Source organism: Natator depressus, chromosome 5, assembly GCF_965152275.1.
Source record: "Natator depressus isolate rNatDep1 chromosome 5, rNatDep2.hap1, whole genome shotgun sequence".
In the NCBI taxonomy this organism is placed as follows: Eukaryota; Metazoa; Chordata; order Testudines; family Cheloniidae; genus Natator; species Natator depressus.
In genome coordinates, this window is record NC_134238.1 from 28,506,886 (window position 1) to 28,534,794 (window position 27,909).

The 27,909-nt window shown below is 43.0% G+C and overlaps 1 protein-coding gene across 1 annotated transcript in view; it reads right to left on the reverse strand.

Moving 5' to 3' along the window:
• Positions 1-2,658: 2,658 nt before the first annotated feature.
• Positions 2,659-27,909, reverse strand: part of PLCXD3 (phosphatidylinositol specific phospholipase C X domain containing 3) — a 161,719-nt gene continuing 136,468 nt past the window's right edge. Inside the window, exon 3 of the mRNA XM_074952507.1 lies at positions 2,659-5,262. Coding sequence (XP_074808608.1) covers positions 5,106-5,262 — 157 coding nt within the window. The 3' untranslated portion in view covers positions 2,659-5,105. The remainder of the gene's footprint in view (positions 5,263-27,909) is intronic.

Consider the following 27,909-nt stretch of genomic DNA (forward strand, 5'->3'; position numbering starts at 1 on the left):
AAAATAATGCAGCTACATTAAGGCAGGTACCATGACTGCCCTTTTCCTTTAGGATAAGTTATTTCTCACATTTTGAACACAACCCCCACCCCCACCCACGCATACACACACACACACACAAACATGTAACCAGTACCTATAAAACAGCAGCACAGTAATAAACAAATAAATAATAATAGAGAAAAATCACTGAACTCCAAGAAACTGGTCATCAATACATTTTACATACTCTACAGCATATTTTATCCTTGTCAGTGGGTAAATGAACAATTCAGAACAATGTTGACAACTGTATATAACACAGAAGCTACCAGTGAAATATGGCAAACACATCATATAAACTATTAACTTTTGCTTCACTGAAAAGGGGTTTAGCTGTCTAAAATGGTGTTAGCTGAACTCTTGAAATCCGCATATAACCCATTCAGATGGCACTGCTCATCGCTCCATGCATTGTATTCAGAATGAAAACCATTAGAGGTATGTTCTCAGTAGACTTCTCTTTTTTGATAGTTCTCAGCTAGTCTTCAGAATTTTTTATTTCCTTTCATACCATATACCACACCCTGGTCAATTTCTGCTCTTGATTAAACCAGTGTAAATCTGCAGTAACTCCTCTGAAGCCAATAGAGTTGTTTTGACAGCAGGATTTGACTCTGCATTCAGGAGGTACACACACATATTGTACATACTTTTACAGAAATGAACACTATGATAATTTTAATGGAAGAATGTATGTGTAAATTACATCTATAAAAATACTGGGGCAAATTCTGCCTGCAGTTACACCAGTTGTAATATCATTGATTTCATTACTATTGATACTTCAGTTGGCTTCTATGAGGGTTCATTGGTGAAAACTGAGCAGATCCCACATACACTGGTGTAAGTCAGAAATAACTTCACTGAAGCCAATGAGTATACTGTTGTGAAATAAGTGGGCCAAATTCTCACAAGGTGTAAATCAAGATAGCTCCAAGGAAATGATTGGCGCTGTGCTGATTTACACCAGCTGAGCATCTGACCCGTTGCCTTTAAGCTCTTTAATGTATGTGGTGCTCTGTTGTGATCGGTAATTTTTGCAGATCTGACTGAAAGAAAACATTAAGTAGCCATGTCATAGCATCCAAAAGATTCATATTACTTGACATGTACACACTAGACTATAGACATGAGTGGTTAAATGTGTACAAGAGGAGAAAAAAGACAATGTGATGGCAGTCGACGAATTAACATTACTAGCTCCAAAAGACAGTGAAGGATGCAAAATACAACACATGGAAAAATTATGATGCCCAGTATCTTAGGTGGGGTTTTTGCTCTTAAGAGTAGATTACAGTCATTATTTCCCGTATAGGATTCCATGTGGTATGTGTGCAGAAAAACCAAAGCAGGCTATGTCAAACAACGGAATGCAGTAGGACCCAATTCTGCAGTTCTTAAGCAGACACATTTAATGTTCAAGTCAATTTTGCCTACATACAGATGGCGAGATTGGGCTCTAAGGGCTTGTTTACACATAAAAATTAATGCAGAATAAGTGAAGGTGAGAATTTAAAGCAGATTAACTATTCCTGATTAATTCCACGAATACTTGCTCTTATTCTGGAATAAGAGTGTTGTATGGATTAAGCTAATGTGGAATAAGACACTCATGCTGGAATATAAGCATCCACACATGCAGTTAATTGGGAATAGCTATTCTGAAATAACTCCCTATGTAGACAAGCCCCAAAAGGGTCCAGTTGTATTGCACACTTCCTTTCTGGTGCGTTTGGTTTCTTGGCAAGCATCCCACAAGAACAACAATGGAAACTTTCCCCGTTAGGATGGCAGGATTAAGATGTTTGTCCATCACAGACTAGCGAACTGCACATGTTACTCTATTCCCTCCCCGACAACAGTTAAAGCTAGTTTGTTTATCCACAGCCCTTGCCATTAAATTCTGTTCTTCTCCATTGGGAAGGAGATTAACAGCTGAATGAAAATGTCATTTAGCTGACAAAGTTTTTTTGTGCATTTAGCTAACAGTATAAAGATCCCTTCCCTCCCCCAGCCTAATGGAGAAACTACATAATTTGTTTATTACCCTATCTTTGCAGAGGACTTTTTTTGCTTTGCTTTTATTTTCCAGCACCCAAACAACAAATAGGACACAACTGATGCTAAGCAAACATTTTAACAATGCCAATAAGCTCAAGATACAACATAGTTATATTTATATATACTTTTTTCTTAAATACATCGAAACACTTGTTTTCAATATATATTTATATAAATGAAACCCTTGTGGCATTTTATGTGTGCTTGACTCAGGGTTTCCAAGAGGAAATCAACATTGTGCCTCTCAGTTGTTTATAATAGAAACCTAATCACAAAATAAAAGCAAATTAGTCTTTTTTCTTTGCTCACCCTAAAGATGTTTGCACTGCTCAGATTTTTTATTTTTTTTAACATATAATATTTTTATGCAGTTAAAATGCTTTGGCCACATTTAAATAACTGAAAAATGACAAAAAGAAAAGGAGTACTTGTGGCACCTTAGAGACTAACAAATTTATTTGAGCATAAGTTTTCGTGAGCTACAGCTCACTTCTGAATGCATCCGATGAAGTGAGCTGTAGCTCACGAAAGCTTATGCTCAAATAAATTTGTTAGTCTCTAAGGTGCCACAAGTACTCCTTTTCTTTTTGCGAATACAGACTAACACGGCTGCTACTCTGAAACCTGAAAAATGACAGAAGACATTGAAAAAAAAGCAATCTGGCTCACTGAAATAATTATGAAAATAGTTTCTTAAACCATATCTCCAATAAGTAAGGAAACAAGTTCTAAATTTATATCACCAGACGCCCTGTTCAAAGGAAAGGCACTGCCTTGAGAACTGTGCAAAATGTGGCAGTTTCAGTTTGCACAGGATTCAGCAAAACTTACTTGTACATTTCAACTCATGTAGCTCTCATCTGTTGAATTTTCCTTTGAGAGAATCTGGAAACTACTTTCATCAGAACCTACTGAGTTTCGTCTGGCTTTGTGTGAAAACCATAGCTTCCTCCATCTCCTATGGGAAGAGACAGTGTTTGTGAACCTCAGCAAATGTTTTGGTCAAGTTTTGGGTTAGTAAAGAAACCAAACTGGCCTGGTTTTGTTGTCCCATTGTGATTGGTTCTCATAGCCCTAAGTGACACACAGGGATGGTTAATGAAGAAGGAGTTGTAAATTTACTTTCTACATTCTTTAACCTGTATATAGACCTATAGCTAAAAATGAGGGCACAGTTCTGTGTGTGCATGTCTCTGTATTATGTACATAGAGACAATATATATATATGTGCCTTTAATGCACACATACGTGCATCGACACACACTGGCACATCATCTAAATACAAAATACCAGTGAATATACCTTTTATTCCACTACTTTGGAAATGAAAAAATATCCATTCCTGGTGACGCCATTTTCATTTTCGTAACCTCAGAACATTGCATTTGCAGTTTCTATTCCTCATGTTTTATCACTTAATGGAAATTAGTAAGGGCCAAATAAAACCATCCTTAGGCCTTACTCAAGCAACTTCCATTAATATCAAGGGGACTTCAACAGAATGAGTCTTTCAAATTTAAACTATGATATTTCAATAAGCAATTTCTCATTGTATTTCAATAAGCAAGTCTCATACGGACTTTTGAGTCCGTACGATTTGTAGAAATTTTACTAAGTGCTCTACTTTCCTCCATTGTCTGTATGCACATCAGTATATATGATTAACTCTATTAATATCCAATTGTGAGTTGTTGAAACCATACAATGACTCTGCTCTCATTTTATTTTATACCTCACCAACTTTTTCACCTATTAGAGTGATATATGTTTCATTAAGAGTAGGGGGACTGGAGGGTCTGCTGTTGTAATAGCAGGTATTCTAAACCTCTTGTCATGATTTATTATTTCACAGGAATGAAAGGACCATAGATTAATGTTATTTGCTACTCACTGAACTGTTCCACTCTTTAGTAGAGCAATTTTTCACTGTTGAATTGGCACCATTTTTTTCATCAGCAGAAAACTGTTGCTCTGTGTTTATAGCTGCCTTAAAGAGAAATTGATACTGCAACTTCGTATTAAACAAGTCAATGTTTCGTCTGTATAGATTTATTCCTGCAGAAAGTAAATTTCTATAGATGAGGTCAAATCCTGCTCATCCTACTCAGATGAGTAATTCTACTGAATTAGGGCCTAGTCCAAAGCTGATGAATGGAAAGCCTCCCGTTGACTTCAATGGGCTTTGCATCAGATCTGTAAATGGGACTTCTCATGGGAGGGATTTTTAAAAGTGCTCAGCATTGCCGTAACTCTGCTCCTACTGAAGTCCATGGTAAAACTCCCACGGGCTTTGATGGGATTCGAGTTAGGCCAATGCTGCATACTTTTTTGACTTCAGCAAGTGCACAGCACTTCTGACAATCCTACCCCAGGTGAGCAAGGTGATCAGGATTTGGCCCATATTCTGCACAGGCTACAGAATATGGTTCTCAATATTTGCCATCTGCTGACGATACAAGAATTGCAAGCGTGACTTTATATTGAATTTATTCCCCAAATGCCAATAAACTGATGACTGCCAATGAATGCAACCAGTTATGCCACCTAACAGATGAAGTGCGTTGAATTGAAACATTAGGATCATATAGTGCCCTCAATCTGCAGCAAAACATTCATGTCAGTGGGAATTCCCTGTGCAGACAGAGGGCATTATATGTCCCTCCAATCTGCATAAAGCAAATTGCTTGGCACTATTCATAACCTTAGAAGTAAGACACAAAAATTATATTTGGTACTTTGTGGAAAATGTGCAAGTGGCTTTCTCTAGTCGACCACTAAAGAAATCCTGTTTTGCTTTTCAAACGAAAAACATGAGGGTTTATTAACATAGAAAATTATTATAACCAATGAAAACGTTTCCCTTTGCCCACCCACTACAGCCCTAAACACCTCAGAGATTCAGTGTTATAGGAAGATCTGTGTGTTACAAGATATTTTTTTCTAATACAATTGGGTTTTCCTTTTAAATCTACTCAATGAACAACAAATATATTGCAGTAGTATCAAGTAGTATCAGCTTCGCCTTCATCCAGGATATAGTTGAGTTTTATGACAGTGCTGATAAAGTCACCAAGTTCTACAAAATCAGCAGTGATAATATTGATACCGCTTTCTCCTGGTTTCTGAGTTCGGACCCAATGCATCATTGCGGGAAGAGCCCTGAGGAGGAAAAGGAAGAAGAATTATTTATAAAGCAGCAAGACAAATATTTTGGGTGGAGTTTTATAAAGCACTTAGCATTGACTTCACTTTGCTCCTCAGGGTAAAATGCCCATTGACTTCAATTAGGCCACGGCTGAGCACATTTGAAATTTCCACCCTTTCCTCCTTTAATTCCCTGTGTAGACTATGTCTTGATTATATTTCAGTTTCTTAAGGATTAATGCAAACATTTAATAGAAACATGTCATGCAATCCCACAGCAATTGGTTAGGAAGGAGAAATAACAGAGAAAACAAGTCATCTTTCATGCTAGGTTGACACATCATACAAAGCTTTGCAAAACATTCTGCTTACATAGTGGATGTTGTCTATTGTTCTCACACTTATTTCTTCATTGTTTCACTTCACAAAAACAAGACCTTTGTTTCTCTAAAGTTCCATTGCTCCTGATAGTTATTTCCCATCAGGATTTAGAGTTATATTAAATCTTAGTTTGGGACACCGGAACAATATGCTGAATATCCCTTTCTTTACAAAACTGTATATCACACGTCCAATAGTCAAGTCATGGGTTATGTTCCATCATGAGTTTGTGTCTTTATGATTAGTTAGTGGAAGAAAATAAGACTTATGGTTGTTTTTGAGACAGGGTGGAGTTATTAGGTCAGGAACCCAGAAGTGGGATATTGGACTGCAAAATGTATCTCTGTGTGTCTCTTTATAGCCTAGAGCTCTCTGTGATGCCATGAAGGCTATTTATGATCTCTAATAACCTATATATGGAGAAGATGTTTGATAGTTGATGACTCTTTAATCCTGCAGATAAAGGCATAACAAGATCCAATGGCTGGAAGTTGAAGTTAGCAAAGTTCAAATGAAATAAACGTGCACATTTTTAACAGTGAGGGTAATCAATCATTGTAGCAAATTACCAAATTGTCCAGTATTTGGAGTCTTAAAATCAAGATTAAATGTCTTTCTAAAAATATGCTCCAGTTCAACCACACATTACTGGGCTAAAAGGAGGAATGCACTGAGTAAAATCTATGACCTATGTTATGCAGGAGCTCAGACTAGATGAATGTAATAGACCCCTCTGGCCTTAAAATCTACAAATCTCTGATTCCCTCCTGGATTGCACCTGAGGTAGTAATTTTCCCTTACGCAAAGCAAGCGTAAAATTCTGATCTGGTAGCAATACCAATCAGGTCTAATGTTTTGAATGTAAATTAATCTATTCCTGACCAATGGCCTTAGGCAAAATAGTAAGAAAGCATGCATAATGGATGAAGGATACAGATTTTACTTATAAGTGACTTAACTACTTTATAAAAGTATTCATTAACAAAGGTTAACCTGGATCCTATAAAATATTACAAAGAGAAAAGCATAGCACTCCCAGGCCTTGGTTCAGATCAGAAAAGCACTTAAACACATGCAAAGTCCATCTCTATTCATGAAAGCATAAAATTTGATTTTATTGATTCCAATGGGACTTAAGCAGGTGCTTAGCATGTGTTCAAGTGCTTTGCTGAATCCAGACTTAATGGAGTATCTTTGTAATTTTATTACGTATAAATCTGAAGAATTGTACTTGCTATTGTTGCATGAAGAACCACGAGAGAGACTGTGAAACTGGACAGAGACCATGTTGTGATTCCAGGAACCAACATTTGAAAGGAATTGACACTAATCATTGGTGCCGACTCCATGTGTGCTCCAGGGCTGGAGCACCCATGGAAAAAAATTAGTGGGTGTTTAGCACCCACTGGCAGCCAGCTCCCTCCTCACCTCCACAGCGCCTCCCACTCACTACAATCAGCTGTTTCGCGGTGGTGCAGGAGGCTCTGGGAGGCAGGGGGAGGAACGGGAACGGGGCATGCTCATGAGAGAGGGAGGAAGTGGATGGGAAGAGGCGGGGCAGAGGGCAGGGCTTGGGGGAAGGGGTCTGGTGGGGGCGGTACCTGGGGCGGGGCGGTACCTGGGGCGGAGCAGCGGGTTGAGCACTCCCAGGGTCTGGAGGAAGGCGGCGCCTATGACACCAACCAGCTTTTGAGGAACTGGACAAATCATAACCAGAATGACACAGATGAACCAGAGCATGAGGAAACTGATTAAGGGTGGTTCAAAGGGGTTGAAAGCACTCAAAATGCAGTATCATATTGAAATGTCAATATTTTGCTGAACACTGGAGGACTACATTGGGCAGAATTCCCAGGGAGGGCATTAAACGGACTTTCCTTTTAATTCTAGCTTCCTATTTGAGCTCAGAAAGTTTTTTAGACTTAAAAGTGAGGGGCCTGATTCTGTCTCTAACTAGTTTGATATAGGTTCTTTATTTCTTAAGTGCTCATCTGCCTTTGATATTTATTTCTACTTGAGGCATAACATCTTCTCTTTGTGGCATCCCATTTGTTTGCTGTGAAACTGATGATAATTTTGTAATTCTGTTCCCAACCCAAGAGTTTTCTGATCATCTAATCCAGTGGTTTTCAAACTTATTTGATCATGCCCCCACTTTGTTTTATCTGTAGTAGTTTATGCCCTGGCCACACAGGTACATATACCGATAAAAAAAAAATCAACAAGCAACTGTCACTAAATATTACAAACAGAAATGCATTGATTCAAAACAGAGCCAACAATCCACTGTAATATGAGCAAAAACAAAACTGCGATTGTGGTTGATGCTTACAATTAAATATGCACACCGTGACATAGCAAACAGATTAATGTACAGATGGCAATGGCTTTGTATAATACTGTGCAAGGGTAACAGAAATCTGTCAAAATGCACAGTACCATCTAGAGTCAAATGCACAGCACTATTTGAGGACCTGATATATCTGGAGGAATCAGATTTGCTAGTTATGTATTGCTGTGGGTAAAATGTGTGCCATACGTTTTTTTTTCTAAAGCTTCTCACCCCCTCCCGCCGTGAATACAGTCAGCGCCCCCCACAGGGGGGCCTGTGCCTCAGTTTGAGAACCTCTGATGTAATCTATGTAATAAGGTGCCTATCACCTTGATATTTATAATCAGTGTTCTTTTTCTCTTGCCAGGTTCAAATCAATCTAACATTTACTAGACAGGTTTACTTTTGGCTAGTATTCCATTTCAGGCTCACCTGAGCTGGTGTGCCTTGACATGAGACTCTTTCAGGTTCAGTGCTGGTAGCTAGCTGATTTCATTTAATATTTCAGACTGAACTTGATTGCACCATCCCCAGTCACATACTGTCAGATAAACTGATAAGGATCTTTGGTTGATGGATCTAGAGCAGTGGTTCTCAACTTATTTATGCGGCCCATAATGTGTTACCTGGGCTGTCTGGCTGCCTGCCCCAGACCCAGGACCCCCATTGTGGGGCTGCCCCGGATCCCACAGGGCTGGCCGTGAGCCCCGGACCTTGCAGGGTGGACCAGCAGCCCCAGACCCCTGACCCCACGGGGCTGGTCAGATGCCCCAGACCCCATGGGGCCACAGGCAGCCCCAGACTCCAGACCCCCCAACTCCGCAGGGCCAGCTGGCAGCCTTGACCCCTGGACACCCGCCACGTGGGGTGGGTCGGCAGCCCTGACCCTGGCACTCTGAGCGGTGGGCAGCCAGAACCCCACCAGGCCGGGCAGCTGGGATCCCAGACCCTGCCACGTGGGTGGCCTTTAGCACACGGCTGAGCTGGGCCACAGCTGTGTGCTAATTGGGCCGTGGGTTGAGAACTGCTGATCTAGAGATCTTGCAAACATAAATCATATATAGATTAGACTAGACAGCAAATAAAATAAAATAAAATAAATCTTTGCCTAGCAAAGCACAAGACTTCTCCATATTAATGCACAGAAAAAATAAAAGCAGCAAAATACATGGGGCCCAAATTCTGTGCTGGTGTAACTCCACTGACCTCAAGAATTAGGCTTAGGGTATTTTACAAAAGTCTCTTTCTTTAACACTGCATATGATGAGAAGTTCATACAAAGGGCAGTACATTTCCCTCTTCCCATAATGCCACCTTGAAAACGGCTCTACATCTGGGGTTGCAAGAAACTGTGTGCATTGTTTTGCTTTAGTACAAACACTCACATATGTTAACAACAATTATGGGAATAATCCTGGTTTAATATTCCTCCGGGTCTCTTTCTAATGGCAATACAAAACTTGTTTACCCTTCACTGTAATTTCCAGGCTCTGCATGCCTCAAACTAGTACTGTAATTGTCCTCATTAAGGGTTTTAGTCAGGAAAATGCAGACCATGCTGTGTGGCAGCCACCCACAAGTTTTTACACTCACACAAACCCAGTAGATACCATGGCATTAGTGTATATTCTCTTAGGCTATGTCTACACTTCGCACCTTTTAGTGACATAGCTGTGCCGCTACAGCTGTGCGGCTAAAAGGTGCACAGTGTAGCCGTTCTTTGTCAGCAGGAAAGACCTCTTGCACTGACAAAAAACTTCCATCCCCAACGAGCGGCGGTAGCTTTGTTGGCAGGAGAGCTCTCCTGCCGACAAAGCGCTGTTCGCACTGGTGCTTTTCGTCGGTAAAACTTTTGTCGTTCAGGGTGTGGTTTTTTCACATCCCTGAATGACAAGTTTTACTGACGAAAATCCAGTGTAAACAAAGCCTTAATCTCTCTAACAAAGTGGATTTTGTTCATGGGCATAAGCAATTCTCTCCCCCTATAAATGCACTGTAGCCAACCATGGACCCCACACCCCTGCAGTTGTATCTATGTAAGCAGACCCCTTTGGCCACTGGGGCTCTGCCTCAAGGATTTTACTGTCCATGCACCTGCAGTATCAGGGCCAAGGCTTCCTAACCTTACACTGGAAAGAGTGACAGAATGGTCTGAGAACAGGTCTCCGCCCCAAAAATTCACAAGTACTGATCTCAGCTCTCACACAGGCCTTGTTGACACACAAAAGTTATTCTGCTTAAGCTCTATTGGCACAGTTAAGGTGGTACAACCATTATGGAGGCAGCTATATCAGTACCACACAGGAAGTGGAATCAGATATACTGGTACAAGTAAAACTGTGTCTACACTAGAGGTTGTACTGGTATTACTATTTAGGTAAAAAAGAACCACATCCCTACTTAAAATAGTTATACTGGTATCAAAACTGCGTAGACCAGAAGAGTGCTACCTCTCCATAGCCATGGAAAAACCTTAAATCTCTTAAACTCACTTCGCCTCAGTTTCCCTTTTTCCCTATCTGTCAAATGCTGCCGTGACAACCAATAATATTACTTGATGAGTAAATCGGAATGCTTGCTTGCCTGACAGGGCTGTTGCGCAATTTAATTACTGGCAGTAAATGTTCCGAAGTGCTTAGAAGATGAAAAGCCCCATGTGAGTTTGATTGCTGCTGCAAATTAATGGCCAAGTAGTTGGAAGTTCTGACACATGCAAATTAGTTATCGGCACATTTCAAAAAGTTTGGTGGTGCATTTCTATTTGGATAAGCCTTGAAAAGTTAGCACAAATATCTGCAAATTATCTGTATATTATGATGCCTCCCTTTTAAAATGATCTATTAAGAATAATTAGCTGAGCCTTGCTGACTCAGTGGCTGAGGAATTTGCTATGGAATCCACTCCTTGCAATGGAGTTATGCTGCAGAATTTCAGTTTCTTTTTTTTTTTTTTAAAGAATCTTCTGGTCCTTATGGTTGTAAAAATAACCTTAATAACATGGACCACATGAACAAACTGATGCAGTGTTGCCTGCCTTAGGCTATATACAGCCAGCTGAAATAATAGCTCTGAGAGAGACTGTGCTGCATGATCCAGTAATAGGGTTGCCAACATTCCGAATGCAGAAAACTGAACACTCTTGCCCAGCTCCTGCCCTGCCCCTTCCCAAGGCCACACCCCTACCCTACCCCTTTTCAGAAGCCCCGCCCCCTACTCACTCCATCCCCACTTTTTCCATTGCTCGCTCTCCCTCACTCTCACTCGCTCATTTTCACCAGGCTGGGCAGGGGGTTGGGGTGTGGGTGGGGATGAGGGCTCTGGCTGGGGCTGCAGGCTCTGGGCTGGGGCCCAAGATGAGGGTTTTGGAATGTGGGAGGGGGCTCTGGGGTGGGGCAGAGGGATAGGATGTGGGAGGGGGTATGGGCTCAAGGCTGGGGCCAGAAATGAGGGGCTCAGGGTGTGGGGGGACTCTGGGTGGGGGGTTGGGGTGCGGAGGGGGTTAGGTCTTCGGCTGGGGGTGCAGGCTCTGGGTTGGGGCTGGGGATGAGGTGTGCGGGGGGTGGGCTCTGGCTAGGAATGAGGGGTTCAGAGTGCGGGTGGGGGCTCTGGGAGGAGTTTGGGCGCAGGAGGAGGCTCAGGGCTGGGGCAGGGAGTTGGGGTGTGGATGGCGTTCAGGTTGCAGGCTCTGGACCATGCTTACCTCAGGAGACTCCTGGAAGTGGCTGGAATTTCCCTCTGGCTCCTAGGCTGAGATGCGGCCAGGCAGCTCCGCGTGCTGCCCTCATCCGCAAGTGTCACCCCTGCAGCTCCCATTGGCTGTGGTTCTCAGCCAATGGGAGCTGCGGAGCTGGCCCTTGGGATTGGAGCAGTGCACAGTGCCCCTGTGGCTGCGCCTCTGCCCTGGAGCCGGAGGGAAATGCCAGCATCTGTGTGGAACTAGGGCAGGCAGGGAGACTGCCTCAGCCCTGCTGCACAGCCGACTGGACTTTTAACGGCCTGGTCAGCAGTCCTGACCGGAGCCGGCAGGATCCCTCTTCGACCAGGAGTTCCAGTTGAAAACTGGACACCTGGCAACCCTATCCAGTAAGTGAACAGAAAAGAGAAATACCTTCCTTCAGTCCCATAAACCTTATGCACTAGGCCTCACTCTGACCTGACTCACCCCTCTTTTGCACTGGTGTAACTCCATTGACTTCAGTGGGATTATGCCTGAGTTGCACCACTGTGAGGTCAAAATCAGTTCCTGTGGCAGGGTGCCATGTTGTTTGGTGAACAAAGGATGAAATACAACTCAGCTTCCCCAGTGCAGGTCTGTATTGGTGTTCTAGGAAAAAGAAAGAAGAATGCCTACAGGAAGGAAGAGCTCCAGGCTGAAAGGCTATCCTACTGTGTTGAACACGTGCCTGATAGAGTGTCTATTACTTTGGGTGGTCTGTTCCCTTGTTTTGATTTCAGATTATGAAATTATCCTTAGAGAAAAACCCTTGCTGAATGTTCCACTGTATTATTTCTGCTGAGTCATTGCACCAGTTCAAAAGTGTGCTGTAAATAAACACACGCTGCTGCACGTCTGTGGTCTCTCACTTCTCTCCTGAAAGAGGGAAAACCATTTCTTCAACTCCAATGCTTCCTGTGAAACAATGCTCTGATTTGCCTTTTGCTTTCACCCAGGTAAATCAGGAGTAGCTGGTCTGAAGACAATGGAGATAAGACTGGTATGAAAGCAAGAGGAGAATCGGGTCCAAACAAATCATTCATAGGCCGTTTCAAAGCTGAAGAACATTGCGTAACTTAAACAAAAACCAGAATGGACTAGCACAGGGGTTCCCAAACTTGGTTCACGTCTTGTTCAGGGTAAGCCCCTGGTGGGCCGTGAGACGCTTTGTTTACCTGACTGTCCGCAGGTACAGCCACTCGCAGCTCCCAGACCCAGTGGCTGCAGTTCGCCATTCCCCGGCCATTGGGAGCTGGGGAAGCCGCGAACCAAGTTTGGAACCCCTGGACTAGCATCATGTCAAATCTTATTAAAAAGAACTTCACATAACTTCAGTTAAGGGAGCAAAACTGAAATCCCCTCGTGCTGCCTTTCAGAACTAAAATACGACAAAGCTAACTGCATTACAATTTGGTAAAAAGAAAATCTGCTTTTGGCCTGTTTTAGCTCAGAGGGAATTTTTATGTCTGAGTCATAAAACCCTGACGATGTGACAGAACGTTAATGATTGCGGTGTTCGATCATGGGGCCTCCTGTGGCGAAACATCCATTCCTCTCAGCAGAGCCTTTAAGGGAGGAGAGGGAAAAAAGCAGCACTTGTAAAGGCAAAACAAAAGAGCTTTTATTGCTGTTAATGAGAGTTTCATTGCTAAAGGGAAGACAGTAGGTTTTCTTTCCGATTGTAAGGAACCACTACAATGATTAATCCAGAAAGGGAGAAGTGGTTTCATGTGCAGATTGCAAAACCGTCTATCAGTAAGTGCCTCAGTTACCAACAGGTCACTCTGAACCGTGAAGCTATTCCATTTGCTCAGGACAAAAATGAGATTTACATGTTGTGATAGAATTTTCAGTGTCTTTCTTCCCTCTCCAATCCCCCTTTCCTACAAGAAATGCTCATTTGCAAGGCAATAATTGATCCTTTGCATCACTGCCTAGTGATAAGAGCACAGGAGCTGCTGTTAAGAACTCCTTAGTTCAAATAATTGAACTGCCTGGACTGATTTGCCAGTTTTAGGCCAGTTTGTAAAAATATCCACTAGTTTTGGGTGCCAAAATTGACACATGCTGGGTCTAATTTTCAGTGGTGTCAAGTACATGCAATTCAGTTGACTTCAGTGGGATCTGGGGTGCTCTGTGTATCTCCATCCCATGAATCTCAAATTGGGCACCCAAAATTGGACACACACAGAATTAGCAGAATAGTTAGGTCTTAAACTCTCTTGGTGGGATTTTCAAGAATGCTCAGTGTTAGCCAAACTTGGCTTCCTTGATGTCAATGGGAGTTTGCTGGGGCCACAGATTAGTGTTGCCAACCCTCCAGGATTGTCCTGGAGTCTCTAGGAAATTAAAGATTAATCTTTAATTAAAGTTTGTTATGTGAGGAAACCTCCAGGAATATGTCCAACCAAAATTGGCAACCCTACCACAGATGGGGCTCTGCATTGGTCATGCTCTACCTGGTAAAAAGATACACCACCAGCAATGCTTTGCAGTACTGCAGGAAGTTCTCTCTCAATGCTCCCATTTGGGCAATACCCCTCCACACTCACCCACCCCTACTGCAGGCTTTGGCTTAAAGCTACATTTAAACCCTTCATGTTTATACAGTACTTTGAAGTACTATCTATAAAGGCCAATTATCATTGCTACATATATTTGACTTGTTCCTTCTCTTCTACTGATCTCAATGTGCAGGGCTAACAGTGGAAGATCAGTTTAATAAAATAATAACTATTACCACAGTCTGCCTGATGTGCGCAGTGCTATGTAATTTATTTGCTAATATAATTTTCCTGACCAGTACTACTTTGATATGTCTGGAAATCCCTCTGTGAACCTTTTGGAGCTGCAACCACATATATCCTCAGAATCATTCCCTGGGGTGGTAATCATGAAAATGTCAGAATGCAAACGGTTAATCTCAGTTCCCCAGCATCTCAGATTCCATAGTTTTTCCTTTGTCATTTGGTAGTATCATACAAGTCTGCCTAGGTCTCCATGAGAAGGGGCTGAAAGGGTTACAAAGCTATCTGAAACATTTTAATGGGCTATGCCAATCCTTCTGGGCATCGAGGTGCATTGTATTTTTAGAACAGTGGCTGAAATGAATTTGGTACATTATTCATTCAATCTCACAGGACCCTGCTGGGAGTCAGTTTTTCAGGATCTTGAATGAAAGTGTTACACTGTTCATGAGTTGGCAAGATGCAAGCGCTGGCTGCACTAGCATCCAATAGCCTGTGCATTTATTCCACTGAAACGCTTATCTATAATTCAGTGGTTTTCCAATTGCTGTATAAAGTTTGGAAACACATTTAACTAGAGTGTGCAGACTAAAATTTTGGGGCCAGATGAATATTTTAATATGATTGATCACAGCACTATAGTCTTTCCAGAATCAATGGGGCCAGTTTTCTTTGTACTTCAGGCCAGTTTTTGGTTTTGAAACGAACACCGTGAACTTAAAAGTCAGCTTTCTGTCTCCACCTGCAAAGGCAGGGAATGGTAACATTTTAGTAGTATTTACTGAACCAATATCCTTACTCTTGCAAAAAGTGCAATGGGATATTTAATAGCAACAAATGTTGACCCTCTAGGCTAGTGGCTTGTTCTCAGTATCTTGTTTTTATTCCTGATTCTGTTTTTGGAATGTTGAGCTTTTAGAGCAACAGGGAGGCAAGCTGTGTATCTAAGGGTGTTAGCAATTTCACAGCTAGGAAAGGTTTCAACAAGCCTGGGGCTATGATTATAGAAACACTCATTAAAGCAACAACACTAGCCTGGAAAAATAAACTCAATTTTTAGTGAAGGACCAAGCATTAATCGTTAGGTCACTGAGCTTGTGTCAGGGGTTCTGTGTTCCAAACCTGGCTCTTCCAATGACTGTATCATTACGGACAAGTTGCTTAACTGCTCTGTGTCTTAATTTTCCAATCTTTTCCTCAAATGAGGACAGTTCATCCCTCCGAACGGTGTAATGAGGCTTAATTCATTAACTTGTTTCCAATTATTTCATAATTAGCCATTCAGTTAAGAGAGCTGACTGTGAATCAGCTCGGATTCCTCCCATCCCACTCATGGCTCTTTAAACATTCCCTGCAGAGGTATCACTGCACACCTTTGCTCAGGTAGAGGTACCTGGTAATTGTTGAGGTGCTTGAGATGGCAATGTGCTCTGGATCTAGTACCTGCCTAGCTGCTGAAGGAATGTTGTTGTTTGTTTATTAGCAGTAATAATTCATAGAATAGTGACGTTATTTTTGGAATCAGGACTCGTTCGGTCATATTTTACATGGATTTTCACACTCTTTGCTGAGGAAATCTCTATCAGCAGTAAAGAAAATATTCAACTTTTGTTTAGTCTCAGTTTTACATTTTCTCTTTCTACTATTTGAAAAAAGTTATTAAGGTTCAGTTAAAAACTCAGGCTTTGGAGTTTACTGCAATATGGGAAGTGCTTTGTTGAAGGTATACAGTTGATTTATTAAATGCAGACATAAGAACGGCCCTACTGGGTCAGACCAAAGGTCCATCTAGCCTGGTATCCTGTCTTCTGACAGTGGCCAATGACAGGTGCCCCAAAGGGAATGAACAGAACAGGTAATCATCAAGTGATCCATTCCCAGCTTCTGGCAAACAGAGGCTAAGGACACCATCCCTGCCCATCCTGGCTAATAGCCATTGATGGACCTATCCTTCATGAACTTATCTAGTTCTTTTTTTAACCCTGTTATAGTCTTGGCCTTCACAACATCCTCTGGCAAAGGTTGACTGTGCGTTGTGTGAAGAAATTTCCTTTTATTTGTTTTAAACCTGGTGCCTATTAATTTCATTTGGTGACCCCTAGTTCTTGTGTTAAGAGAAGGAGTAAATAACACTTCCTTATTTATTTTCTCCATGCCAGTCATGATTTTATAGACCTCTATCATATCCCCCCTTAGTCGTCTTTTTTCCAAGCTGAAAAGTCCCAGTCTTATTAATCTCTCCTCATAAAAGACGATTCATGTTCTCTTTACTGGACCTTTCACAGACCTGCATTCACCACCATCAATCATATTTCTGTGAGTTGTCAGGCAGGGCTTTGGCTCAGTAGTTTGTATCCTATTTAACTTGTAGGCTGCTGACTGTGGGTTGGTTTACCTTCACTCAACTTTTCTTGGCTGTGTTCTGCCTCAGAGACTTGTGTTGGCACGAGAGAGGGTATCCACCTGCAGAATTCACACCTAGATTTAAAAATCCCTGTAGTTTAGTGGTGTTTGGATTCTGGGTTTTGGTTTGGGTCCATCTATTAATAAGTACCTTTCTTTTCCTACAGACTCATGGTAGTATTTGCACAAGGTTTGGAAATAGATTTATCTAATTGTTCCATCAAACCATTAAGATGCAATTTCCAGCTCTACTGTTATGCAGCACCAGTCACAGATCCTGTAGGGCACCCCCTGCTGGTTGCCAACGAGACTGCTGTGAGGGAAAACCAGCCTCTGGGTTCCTGGGTGTTTTAAGCTTCCCTGGTCTCAGCAGGCTGCAGCATTGTTTCCCCTCATGGCCTCTCTGGCACATTTCCTGGGCACTGACCATGAGTCTGCTACCCCATCAGAGAAATGGAGCCCCTCAGCCCATCTGTCTTGTCCCCAGGACCAGTGCTGATTCCCAAGACACCCCAGTTGCATAAATACACCCTGCTCCTAGAACCCTACCAAAGGAGTGAGCCTTCTGGTTTACCGTTTAACTCTCTCAGGAGGGAAGTGGCAGTTGGGAAGCATATAACACATGCAGAGACAATTTTCATAGCTTCTAACACCTCCTCTCTTTTATATTTAAGAGATAAAGCACAAGAGAGTACAGATCACATAGAATGCACCAAACATCCCAACCACAATGTCCCTCAGTAGCTCACCATTTCCTTGGAAGACCATCTGTGTCAGGAAGGTGAATGGTACCCAGAAGAGCAGCTCCAGGCCTTTTTACAACTTTTAGCCCCTTTCTCAGGTCACATCCTGCTCAGCCTCAACAAGTGACCACAGAATCCCACAAGTTGACTTCCTTCCAAAGGCAACTTCTCCCTCGCTAAACCAGTTTTCTTGGGTGGGAGTCAGTCTATTATTCCGAACTATTCCATATTCCACTGCTTTAACCCAATGGAGCAGATACTCATTTTGGAGCTGGCCTTTCAGCGTGAGATGGAGCCAGATGCAAACCCACAACCTTCAGGAGTGTAGTTGAGGGCCACATCCCAGATTGGTGGGAGTTCTTTATGGTATTATGTCTAGAGTTCCTCTTACACACTTCCCAGTGGCTCATAGCTTTACTTATTTGCATTTTAAAATCTTGCATGTATAAACAACCCAGAAACAATATCTGTAAAGCACAAGAAAATGGTAATAGAAATATAGCATGTCATGTAGACAGACAGTTAGGTTGTGATAGTGAGCCACTGGTCTGAGTTAGGGGCAGCATGGAGCTCCTTAGGTACATCTATACAGAGATTAAAAAAACATGGCTGGCCTGGATCAGCCAACTCGGGCTTGTGGGGCTCGGGCTGCAGGGCTTAGAATTGCTGTGTAGACTGTTCAGGCTCACTGGAACCTGAGCTCTGGGACCACAATTTTTAGCTGACCCGAGCCAGCTATAGTCATGCTGCGGGTCTTTTATCCATGTGTAGATTCTTATTCCTGGGGGAATTCTGTGTTACTGCGCACATGCTGAATTAAAGAGCCCCGCAGATTTTTATTTTTTTGCACAGAAAAAAGCTCCTGCCAAAATGTTGCTGCAGTTCCGCCTTTTGCCCATCAGAGGGTGCTGTGGCACAAGAACAGCAGCAGCTCCCAGAAGAAAATAACTTCTGCAGTTCTGCCTTTTGTCCACCAGAGGGTGCTGTGGGGATAGAACAAAGCAGCAACTCTGGGCCAGCTAAGGAAGAGAAAGCCTGCCTTCTTCACGGTGCCTGTCAGGCCAGGTCAGGAGACAGGGTTTATGGGGAGTCAGACAGTGTGGGGTGCTAAGGGGTCAGACAGGGGCTCGTAAGGGCTAGTGGGGAAAGACAGGCTGAATGGAAGTGGAGGCACACGGCCACAGGGGGACGGAGGTGTGGGGCCACATACTGATGGGGGAGGGGGTGCAGAGCTACAGAGGAACGGGAGTGGCTGGATGGGGTTACAGACAAGGGGACAAGGGGAGGGGCACAGGGACACATAGGGACAGGGGAGTGGCTGAGTGGGGGCACAAAGACACATGGGGATGGGGGAGGGATACAGGGACATGTAGGAACAGGGGAGTGGCTGGGTGGGAACACAGAAACACATGGGAACAGGGGAGGGGGTACAGAGCCACATAGGGACAGGGGGAGGGGGTACAGGGCCACATGGAGATGTGGGGAGTGGGTGTCTGAGTGGGGGTGGAGGGACACATGTGGACAGGAGATGCAAGGACACATGGAGGTGCAAGAACACATGGGGACAGGGGCAGATGTGCCTGACTGAATGGGAGAGGCTAGAGGGAAGTTCCTTAACAATCCCCAAAAAAACCTGTTCCATACTTTTCCCACCCATACCCAATAACCCTCCAAGTTCACACCCAGGTTCCTTCCCAGCAATTTACTTCCCTCCGTTACCCCTGACTCCCCCAAGCCTTTGCACTGCTTCTGAGAGGTGTGGGAAATACGGCTCTGTATTGTAGTTTAAATGAATTATTACTCAGAGTTCTGTATTAATATGCCTAGTAAGGAATCTATTTGTCAAAAAAACATTTCCTGAGTCTTTTGTTGTTGTCTGTATTGTTACAGACATACTTGCTGACAGGTATTTTGAAATAAATGACCAAAATAATTGAAACAGGTGTGATTATATTGTGTTATTTTGGCAAACAAAATATGCAGAATTTTGCAAAATTTTAAAATATTGTGTGCAGAATTTTTAATTTTTTGTGCCAGAATTCCACCAGGAGTAGTAGATGTAGCCCTTGAAGTACACTTTCTCCCAAAGGAGCTTGGTGCACAGGGGTATTATACAGAGTACATCAGCCTGTAGACTGATGTAGCTTGTGCTCTTTGGTGTGTGATGGGGAAAGAGCCAGACACTTTCCTCCCCTCCAATCCCTTTTGGGATGCTGTGCACCCCTAGGAGCCCATGGAGGGAACACTGCTTGAGTGCATGGGTGGCCCTTACACATGTGTTATGCAAGGGGGGTGGGGAAGGTTTCTTGCACTCTTCTGCCACACTACCACCCTAGCAGCATAAGGGTCATGCACAATCTGGCTGGCCCAAAAAATGGACAGTACATGATTGACATTGACAGATCTAGGAAACAAGATTAAGTGGCCTCACTAAGAGGTCTACATTTTCATTCTGAATGGAAACTTTGTTTAGTTTTTCCAAAACTGAAAAAAACCCCAAAACCCTGGGAAGATTTGAATTCTCCACCCCCCGCCCCCCGCTTCTTGTCCTTTTTTCTTTTTCATAGAGTGGCAAAGTTGTAGTATTTTTTGTCTCCTTTTGCTATTGTGTAACTTTTCCAAAGGTGGAGACGTTTTGAATAGTGCAGAAATAAAAAAAAGAGGAAACAAACAAAGAAAAAAGGAAAACGTGAAAGAAAAACCTCTAGTCATCACTGATTCTATTGTGTTCAGTGGGGTGTGGGGGGGAAATAGGATGGGGGAGAAAAAAACCGTGAAAATCCTGAGAGTGAGAGTCCTGCACTTACGACAGAAGAATCCAATGTACCGCTACAGACTAGGGACCGAATGGCTAGGCAGCAGTTCTGCAGAAAAGGACCTAGGCGTTACAGTGGCCGAGAAGCTGGATATGAGTCAACAGTGTGCCCTTGTTGCCAAGAAGGCCAATGGCATTTTGGGATGTATAAGTACGGCCAGCAGATCGAGGGACGTGATCATTCCCCTCTATTCGACATTGGTGAGGCCTCATCTGGAGTCCTGTGTCCAGTTTTGGGCCCCACACTACAAGAAGGATGTGGAAAAATTGGAAAATGTCCAGCGGAGGGCAACAAAAATGATTCGGGGACTGGAACACATGACTTATGAGGAGAGGCTGAGGGAACTGGGGATGTTTAGTCTGTGGAAGAGAAGAATGAAGGGGATTTGATAGCTGCTTTCAACTACCTGAAAGGGGTTTCCAAAGAGGATGGCTCTAGACTGTTCTCAGTGGTAGCTGATGACAGAACAAGGAGTAATGGTCTCAAGTTGCAGTGGGGGAGGTTTAGGTTGGATATTAGGAAAAACTTTTTCACTAGGAGGATGGTGAAGCACTGGAATGCGTTATCTAGGGAGGTGGTGGAATCTACTTCCTTAGAAGTTTTTAAGGTCAGGCTTGACAAAGCCCTGGGTGGGATGATTTAATTGGGGATCGGTCCTGCTTTGAGCAGAGGGTTGGACTAGATGACCTCCTGAGGTCCCTTCCAACCCTCATATTCTATGATTCTATGATTCCTGACACAAATATTCATTTTTGACAAACTGCATTTTCTGATAGGAAAATTTCTCAGTCGAAAAATTTCAACTGTGGAGCTAGTTGCACTGATGCATTGTGGCAAGACGGCTATATATAAGGAGAAAGGAGTGACCCTTGGTGCCCAGCATCTGTAACAGAGAGGTCTCTTCAAGCAAACCCTTGGAAAGGTAAAGAGGGTGCCCAAAATAGAGCTAGGTGAATAAGTCATTTTTCAGTTCAGTTGCAATTTCAAACAACTGGGGAAAAAAATTGTTCAGGTCAAACCAAATTTGAAATGTTTCAAATTTTTTGGTGAAACGGAAGTGTCCATTTCACATGTGTTCCACAGGGAGGTTTCAATCCTGGTTCTCCCACATCCCATATTGGTGCTCTAACCTCTCGGCTGAAAGTTATGGCAGAGGCGATAGTGGCATTGGCACCAGCACCTCTTCCTTCTCCAGCCATTTTGTGAATTGCTGAAACTATTCAAGTCAAATTTGCAACTAGTTTTTGGGTCAATTGAAACCACATTTTTCATCATATAAACTATTTGTCTGCAAAAATGTGCCTACCTCTAGTCCACACTAGGAGAAAAGGTGGATTTTTACTATGTGTTAGCTAACGTATAGAAGAATCCTAGTGAAGACAAGGCCGTTAGTAGTCTTCACATGTGGTGGCAAGCCAAGGTAAACAATGGCATGAAAGCTAGAAACAGCTTTGTCTTCACTAGGATTTTAGCATGTGTTAGCTAGCATGTGGTAAAAGACACACCTTTTCCCCTAATTAACAGAAGGTCTTAGTGCGGGGAGAAAGCTAAGGCTGAGTTTTATGCTGTTGTGACTACCAATAAAGAAAGCCAAAGGCCAGACAGAGATTAAGCTTGAACTGTGCACTGACTGCATTGTGTTCAGGGCAGGGTGGGAACTCAGCTGTACACAGCGCACATTCCTTAGTACCCAATTCCCAACCTCCATGCCTGCCGCTGCTGGGTATCTGCTGGAGTTTTCCCAACAAATTACTGACCGGGCTCAACGCTGCTTAGTTTATGAGAACTGACAACAGTGCTGCCTGAGGTGGTACAGCTGCAGGCAGTGATAGATCTGAGTGCCTCTGTGTCTCTGTTATTTTCTTCCCCCTCCTCTGCCCCTTTCCCTCCAAAAACCCCCACAACCACCACACACACAGAATATGAAGGTTCTCCGGCTTCTCCCTTGTAGTGAGAATTAAAAATGCATTGATATCCTCCTCCTCTGAGGTATGTGCATTTGCCTTTGCCTTGATGGACTAGTCAGTGGAAAATTGAGAGCAGGAACAAACTGACAGTTAACCAGGTGGATGCAAAACAGAGCACTGATGTGAGAATTAATAAAACCGAAACTAGCTAGCCCTGGGATCAGAATGCACATATGTCACTGAGCAATCAAGAGACACTCAAAAGAAACAGCACAGGTGTTTGACATTAGTATACAGAATGGCAATGTAAATGATATGCAAGAAGAGAACAGAGTGACAGTGACAGTAGACAGAATGGATTATATCACATGATCATGGTCTGACACTGACCTGAAAAGGACAAGACATTATCATCATTTTAAAAACACTTATTTTCTCACTGTTTAAAATAATTCTCTGGAACTTAAAACTAAAAAGCTTCCTTATGAAAGTGCTTAGATGTTTTGTAACCACAGCCTTGCAAAATCTTACTTCTCTGGGTGAAGCACCTCCTCTTTCATAGGCGAATAAAACACCTCATCATCATGGTAAGAGAGAGGGGGATTGAAGTTTGTACATTTTGGTCTGGGCTGGAAAATCTTCATGACAGCTTTGCGCAGACTTCATTGCAGTATTCCCAGCTCCTGAAATTGTATTGAGAGTCTCCTGATTTTTGGTGCTTTTCTTAAAGCGTCTCAGTTTTCATTAAAAGGAGAAGGTGGGTGTTAGCCCTTTTGGTCCTGGAGAAAAGCAGGAAAAGGTGAAGCCTCAAAGTCTCAAGACCCAAGGAGGCAAATAAAAGACACTCAAATCATTATTTTTTAAAAAAATCTTATTATTTTTGGGGCCTAATTCATGATTTTTGAATATTTGAAGTTGGCAACACCACTACTGTGAATTATTTGTTTTGTTCCATATAGAAAAAATTACAAGGATGTTACAAACACCTATAAGAGGAAAACATAAAAAGATACTTTTGGGTGACATCTAGGTCTCTCCGTGCTCCTTTCACTTTAACATAATAAAAAGATACAACGATGGAAGAGCACAGAAGCATGTGTTAGATGTAATGTGGCTGCTCTTTAAACTGCATTTCAAGCAGCACAAGTGCTTCCCTGGCAGGCATTTAAAGAACCGTAAAGGGAATCAAACAATTGTTTAATTCCTCTTCTGATCCCTCATGAAGAGGGAAGAGAGTCTTGCACCTGTATACACATCTGTGCTCACAATCCCACAACATGCACTCATTGATTTTTTTGGGAGGGGGCAAAATCCTTGCTAGCTGCTTTGGCAAGCTACCTAATTAGTATCTACACAACAGATTCCAGGAATGTCACTCTCTGGGTCACACCAAAGCCTAAAATTTCTGATGAATCAGTGTGAAGTGATAGCAACAGCGAATAGCATGGTTGGGAGCTCTTTGTGTTTAGAATATCACCAGATTTCATCCCTGGGTCTTGCAGTCTGTCACCATCCTGTTTTAAAGTTCTCAGCCATTTCGACTGTAACAATCTTGGGGTTCATTAAATAACAAACCAGTGAACGAGAAAGGAATAAAAACTTTAATAAAACAAACTTAAGAGTATCTCTGTCGAATTACTGCACAAAGCCATGCAGTGTTCCCAACCCCCGCCTTCAGGGCACATCTCCAAATTCCTATGTTCATAATACTGTACCTTATGCAGGAGCATCTTGAAATTATAATCTTCTACAAACATCTCTCTATATTGACTTTATGAATTACACCTTTGTGGTGTACAGCTACAGCAAAGCATGTATTTATGCCATGCCAAGAATTGTAGACCATTGTGATATCAGAAGTAACTCAACCAGTCACCATTTTTACTGTACAGCTAATTTGTATGCAACAATTTCAGTGGCTGTATGAGGGAGACTGAACAAATGATGGGTTATTTGGCCCAACTACCACACCCATGCACCCAACACCCACCCACCCAAATCAACACAGATTTCCCTGCACAAGCTGCCAGACACAAATCAACACAACCACTCACACAACAACACAATCAGTAGACACAATAACCCCCAAATCTCATTAGCTGAGAGGGTAGTTAAAAAGTACCGAAGGAAGTGTAAGGAAGAGGCTAGCAGAATTCAGGGGAAATATGATCTCTCCCTGGAGGAATGGCTGAGGACAAAGGAAAACTGTAGATAGAATTACGGAAAGGGGATTGGGATGGTGGTTTGGTGGAGGTAATATAAATAAAACCCATGGAGGAGCCAGCAAACAGAAGGTGTCCAATGCTGTTTGTATGGGATCTCAAGAAAGGAGTGGAGCTTGCCCTGCTACAGTCTCCTATAGTGCAAGAGAGAGTCCTAGCCAGTGGGCTATGGGATATTGTGGTATGGGCTTTCTCAATCTCCCCTGTTGAAACTGTTCTATTGTGTATAAATAATTAAAGCATCATTGGAACAGGGTCTTGAACCTGGGTGAGTGTCCTAATCACTGGGCTATAGAGTCACTCTCTTTTCTTGTCCCAGTGAATGTCTGTGGTGGAAGGAGGGGTCCTTGGAGATCACAAGGAAGGAATTATTTATCTGCACTAGTCCCATCCACAGTCTTGGAACGTAACTCAGCTAACAGTGAAATGCTGACTGAACTCCTCATTAGTACTATTTTTTCCTTTTTATTGTTATGTTCCACCACCAGTAAAGTGCAACAGCTAATGGGGAGGCAGACTTTATTTGGGAAACTTCTGGCTGTCTGGAATATCATTAAACTGCACTGGCTATAACAGCATTTCACATGTAGCTGTGCAGTTTCCCCTAAAAGAGATATTACAATAATGCTAAGTGACTTAATTAGATAAACTATGATTTTGTCAATCTCATACAGTGTGCAGACTGCAAAATAAATTAGTTTCACCAGCTACCTGCAGATCAGTTGAAAATGCTTCAGTCTCACCCATATTTGATTCCTTTCCATAGCAAAATGGAGCAAAGTAACCTTTTACCCCCACCAAATAAAATTGCTTGAAGTGGTTTTAATTCCACAAAATGAAGTTGGTTGAATTTGTGTTTGCAGCATTACAAGATGGGAGACAAAGAAAGAATGAAACATGCCAAGCTAGGTTGAAACTTTCAGTACTTAAGGCCCTTGGTTATTGCTATTGACTGATTTTACACAAAAAAACTCCATTTTTTGTAAAGGTAGTATTTAGGTTTTACCTATTTTAACCCAAATTTTGGCTTTTGTAGGACCTAGAAATTTTTCAAAGGGGAAACAGACAGGGCTGTGCTGAAGGGCTGGCAGGGTCAGGAGGCGCTCCGCAGCAGAAGGCCCAGTATTTATTCAGGGGAAGTATGTGTTGCAGCCTTCTGCTCCTCACCTGCTCCAGGCCCTTCAGCATTGCTTTGTTTGTTTCTTCTGTGCAATGGGGAAGCAAGACAGTCTGGGAGCTGAGTCCTGGCAGTTGAGACTGCCCTACTGATGCTGCGACAGGCCCGCAGGGAGTGGAAGGGTGCCATCCATGAAAACTGGCCTCTGCTGGGTGGAGCCTGCCCCTGCCCCTTCAGCACAGCCTCATCTCCTGTGTGTGTGGTGGTGGGGCGGGGGGAGCTCCTGTAAGTTGAAACTGTCTAGAAGGCTTCCTCATTTGCTTTGTGGTAGATAGCCCCCTGGGGGCACACCAGGCAACACTCCACCCAGTGCCCTTCATTTTTGGTTTTTACCGATTCTCGCCTCCCTCCGCCCCCCGCCCATGCATTTTTAAAATTTTTAAATAAAACTCCCAATAAATTCCTGGGAAATTAAAGCAAACAACTGAAATAAAGGGCATTACCAATGCTGCATACAGCCACTTACTATGGCAGCACGCCTGGGTTTTTAATATATTTTTTTAAACCAATATATAGCAACCATGCGATTCCCAGAGGCTCACAACAATTTAAACAATTAAAAACAGATACAACTGTAACAATCCACATTGGCAAATTGATACTAAAAAGCACTCCTACCTCCTCAAAGGGGAAACAAACAAACCCAAACCCTTCCAGCTCAACCATCTCTTCAGAGAAAGTGTCAGTAAATAGATGGGTCTTGCAATGTTCCCCGAAGGCCAACAAACACTAGCTCTGTTAGATTAAAAGAGAAAAGCAAATTCCAGAAATGAGAGAATTCCTAGCCTCCAAGGTAGGGCCCGTCAGCCCTAACTTTCCAGCGGATTTCAACTGTCAGGGCAAAGGACTGGGGCAACCTCCGAGAGCCTCAGAACCCAACCACAATGGGCTTTTTAGATGAAGACTCAGCACTTTGAATGAAACTGGGAGCAAGTGCAGATTTTGGAGTACAGATGAAATGTGCTCCATATGTAAAACACCACTAAGTAGAAGACAACGAAGCAAACCAACTTGGAGGTGAAGTTGGTCTGGAAAGCTATGGCAAGAATCATCAGCCAAAAGAAAAAAGTAGATGGAAAAAACTACCCTTGATAACTGCTGCTATCCGGACATCCAGAAGAAGTAGAGAATGTAAAAGCCCCTCATGTTACACACTTGAGTAACAAAAGGTGGGCATAACCCCTCAGCTGAGGGTCTAGATATCACCTCTGCCATTTCCACTTGCTGTTTTCTGCCATTTCACCAATACCAGCTCTTTCTTATGTGGATTGAATGCCCTCCACTTCCTTCTCATCCAAGCCCTTACATCTCAGCTAGACACTGGAGAAACTAGCTGAGTGCTAGGTCAAGGTCTGATGAGACATATTAGAGATATGAGGACCATTATTATACTGTTATAGAATCATAGAATATCAGGGTTGGAAGGGACCTCCGGAGGTTATCTAGTCCAACCCCCTGCTCAAAGCAGGACCAATCCCCAACTAAATCATCCCAGCCAGGGCTTTGTCAAGCCTGACCTTAAAATCCCCTAAGGAAGGAGATTCCATCTCCTCCCTAGGTAACGCATTCCAGTGCTTCACCACCCTCCTAGTGAAATAGTTTTTCCAACTATCCAACCTAAACCTCCCCCACTGCAACTTGAGACCATTGCTCCTTGTTCTGTCATCTGCTACCACTGAGGACAGTGTAAATCCATCCTCTTTGGAACCTCCTTTCAGGTAGTTGAAAGCAGCTATCAAATCCCCCCTCATTCTTCTCTTCTGCAGACTAAATAATCCCAGTCCCCTCAGTCTCTCCTCATAATTCATGTGCTCCAGCACCCTAATCATTTTTGTTGCCCTCCTCTGGACTCTTTTCCAATTTTTCCATATCCTTCTTGTAGTGTGGGGTCCAAAACTGGACACAGTACTCCAGATGAGGCCTCACCAATGCCGAATAGAGGGGAATGATCACGTCCCTCCATCTGCTGGCAATGCTCCTACCAATACAGCCCAAAATGGTGTTAGCCTTCTTGGCAACAAGGGCACACTGTTGACTCAAGGGCACACTGTTGACTCACTGTCACCCATAGCATCTCTATAGTCTCCCTTTAGGCCTAATGTACAACCTGAACAATAGGAAGGATCTGCCATTCAGCACCAATAGTGAGCCCATTATGTCGCCACACATTTTACTAAGCAAGGGGTGTATTTGCAGGTCACAGGCCAAAGCTCTCAAGC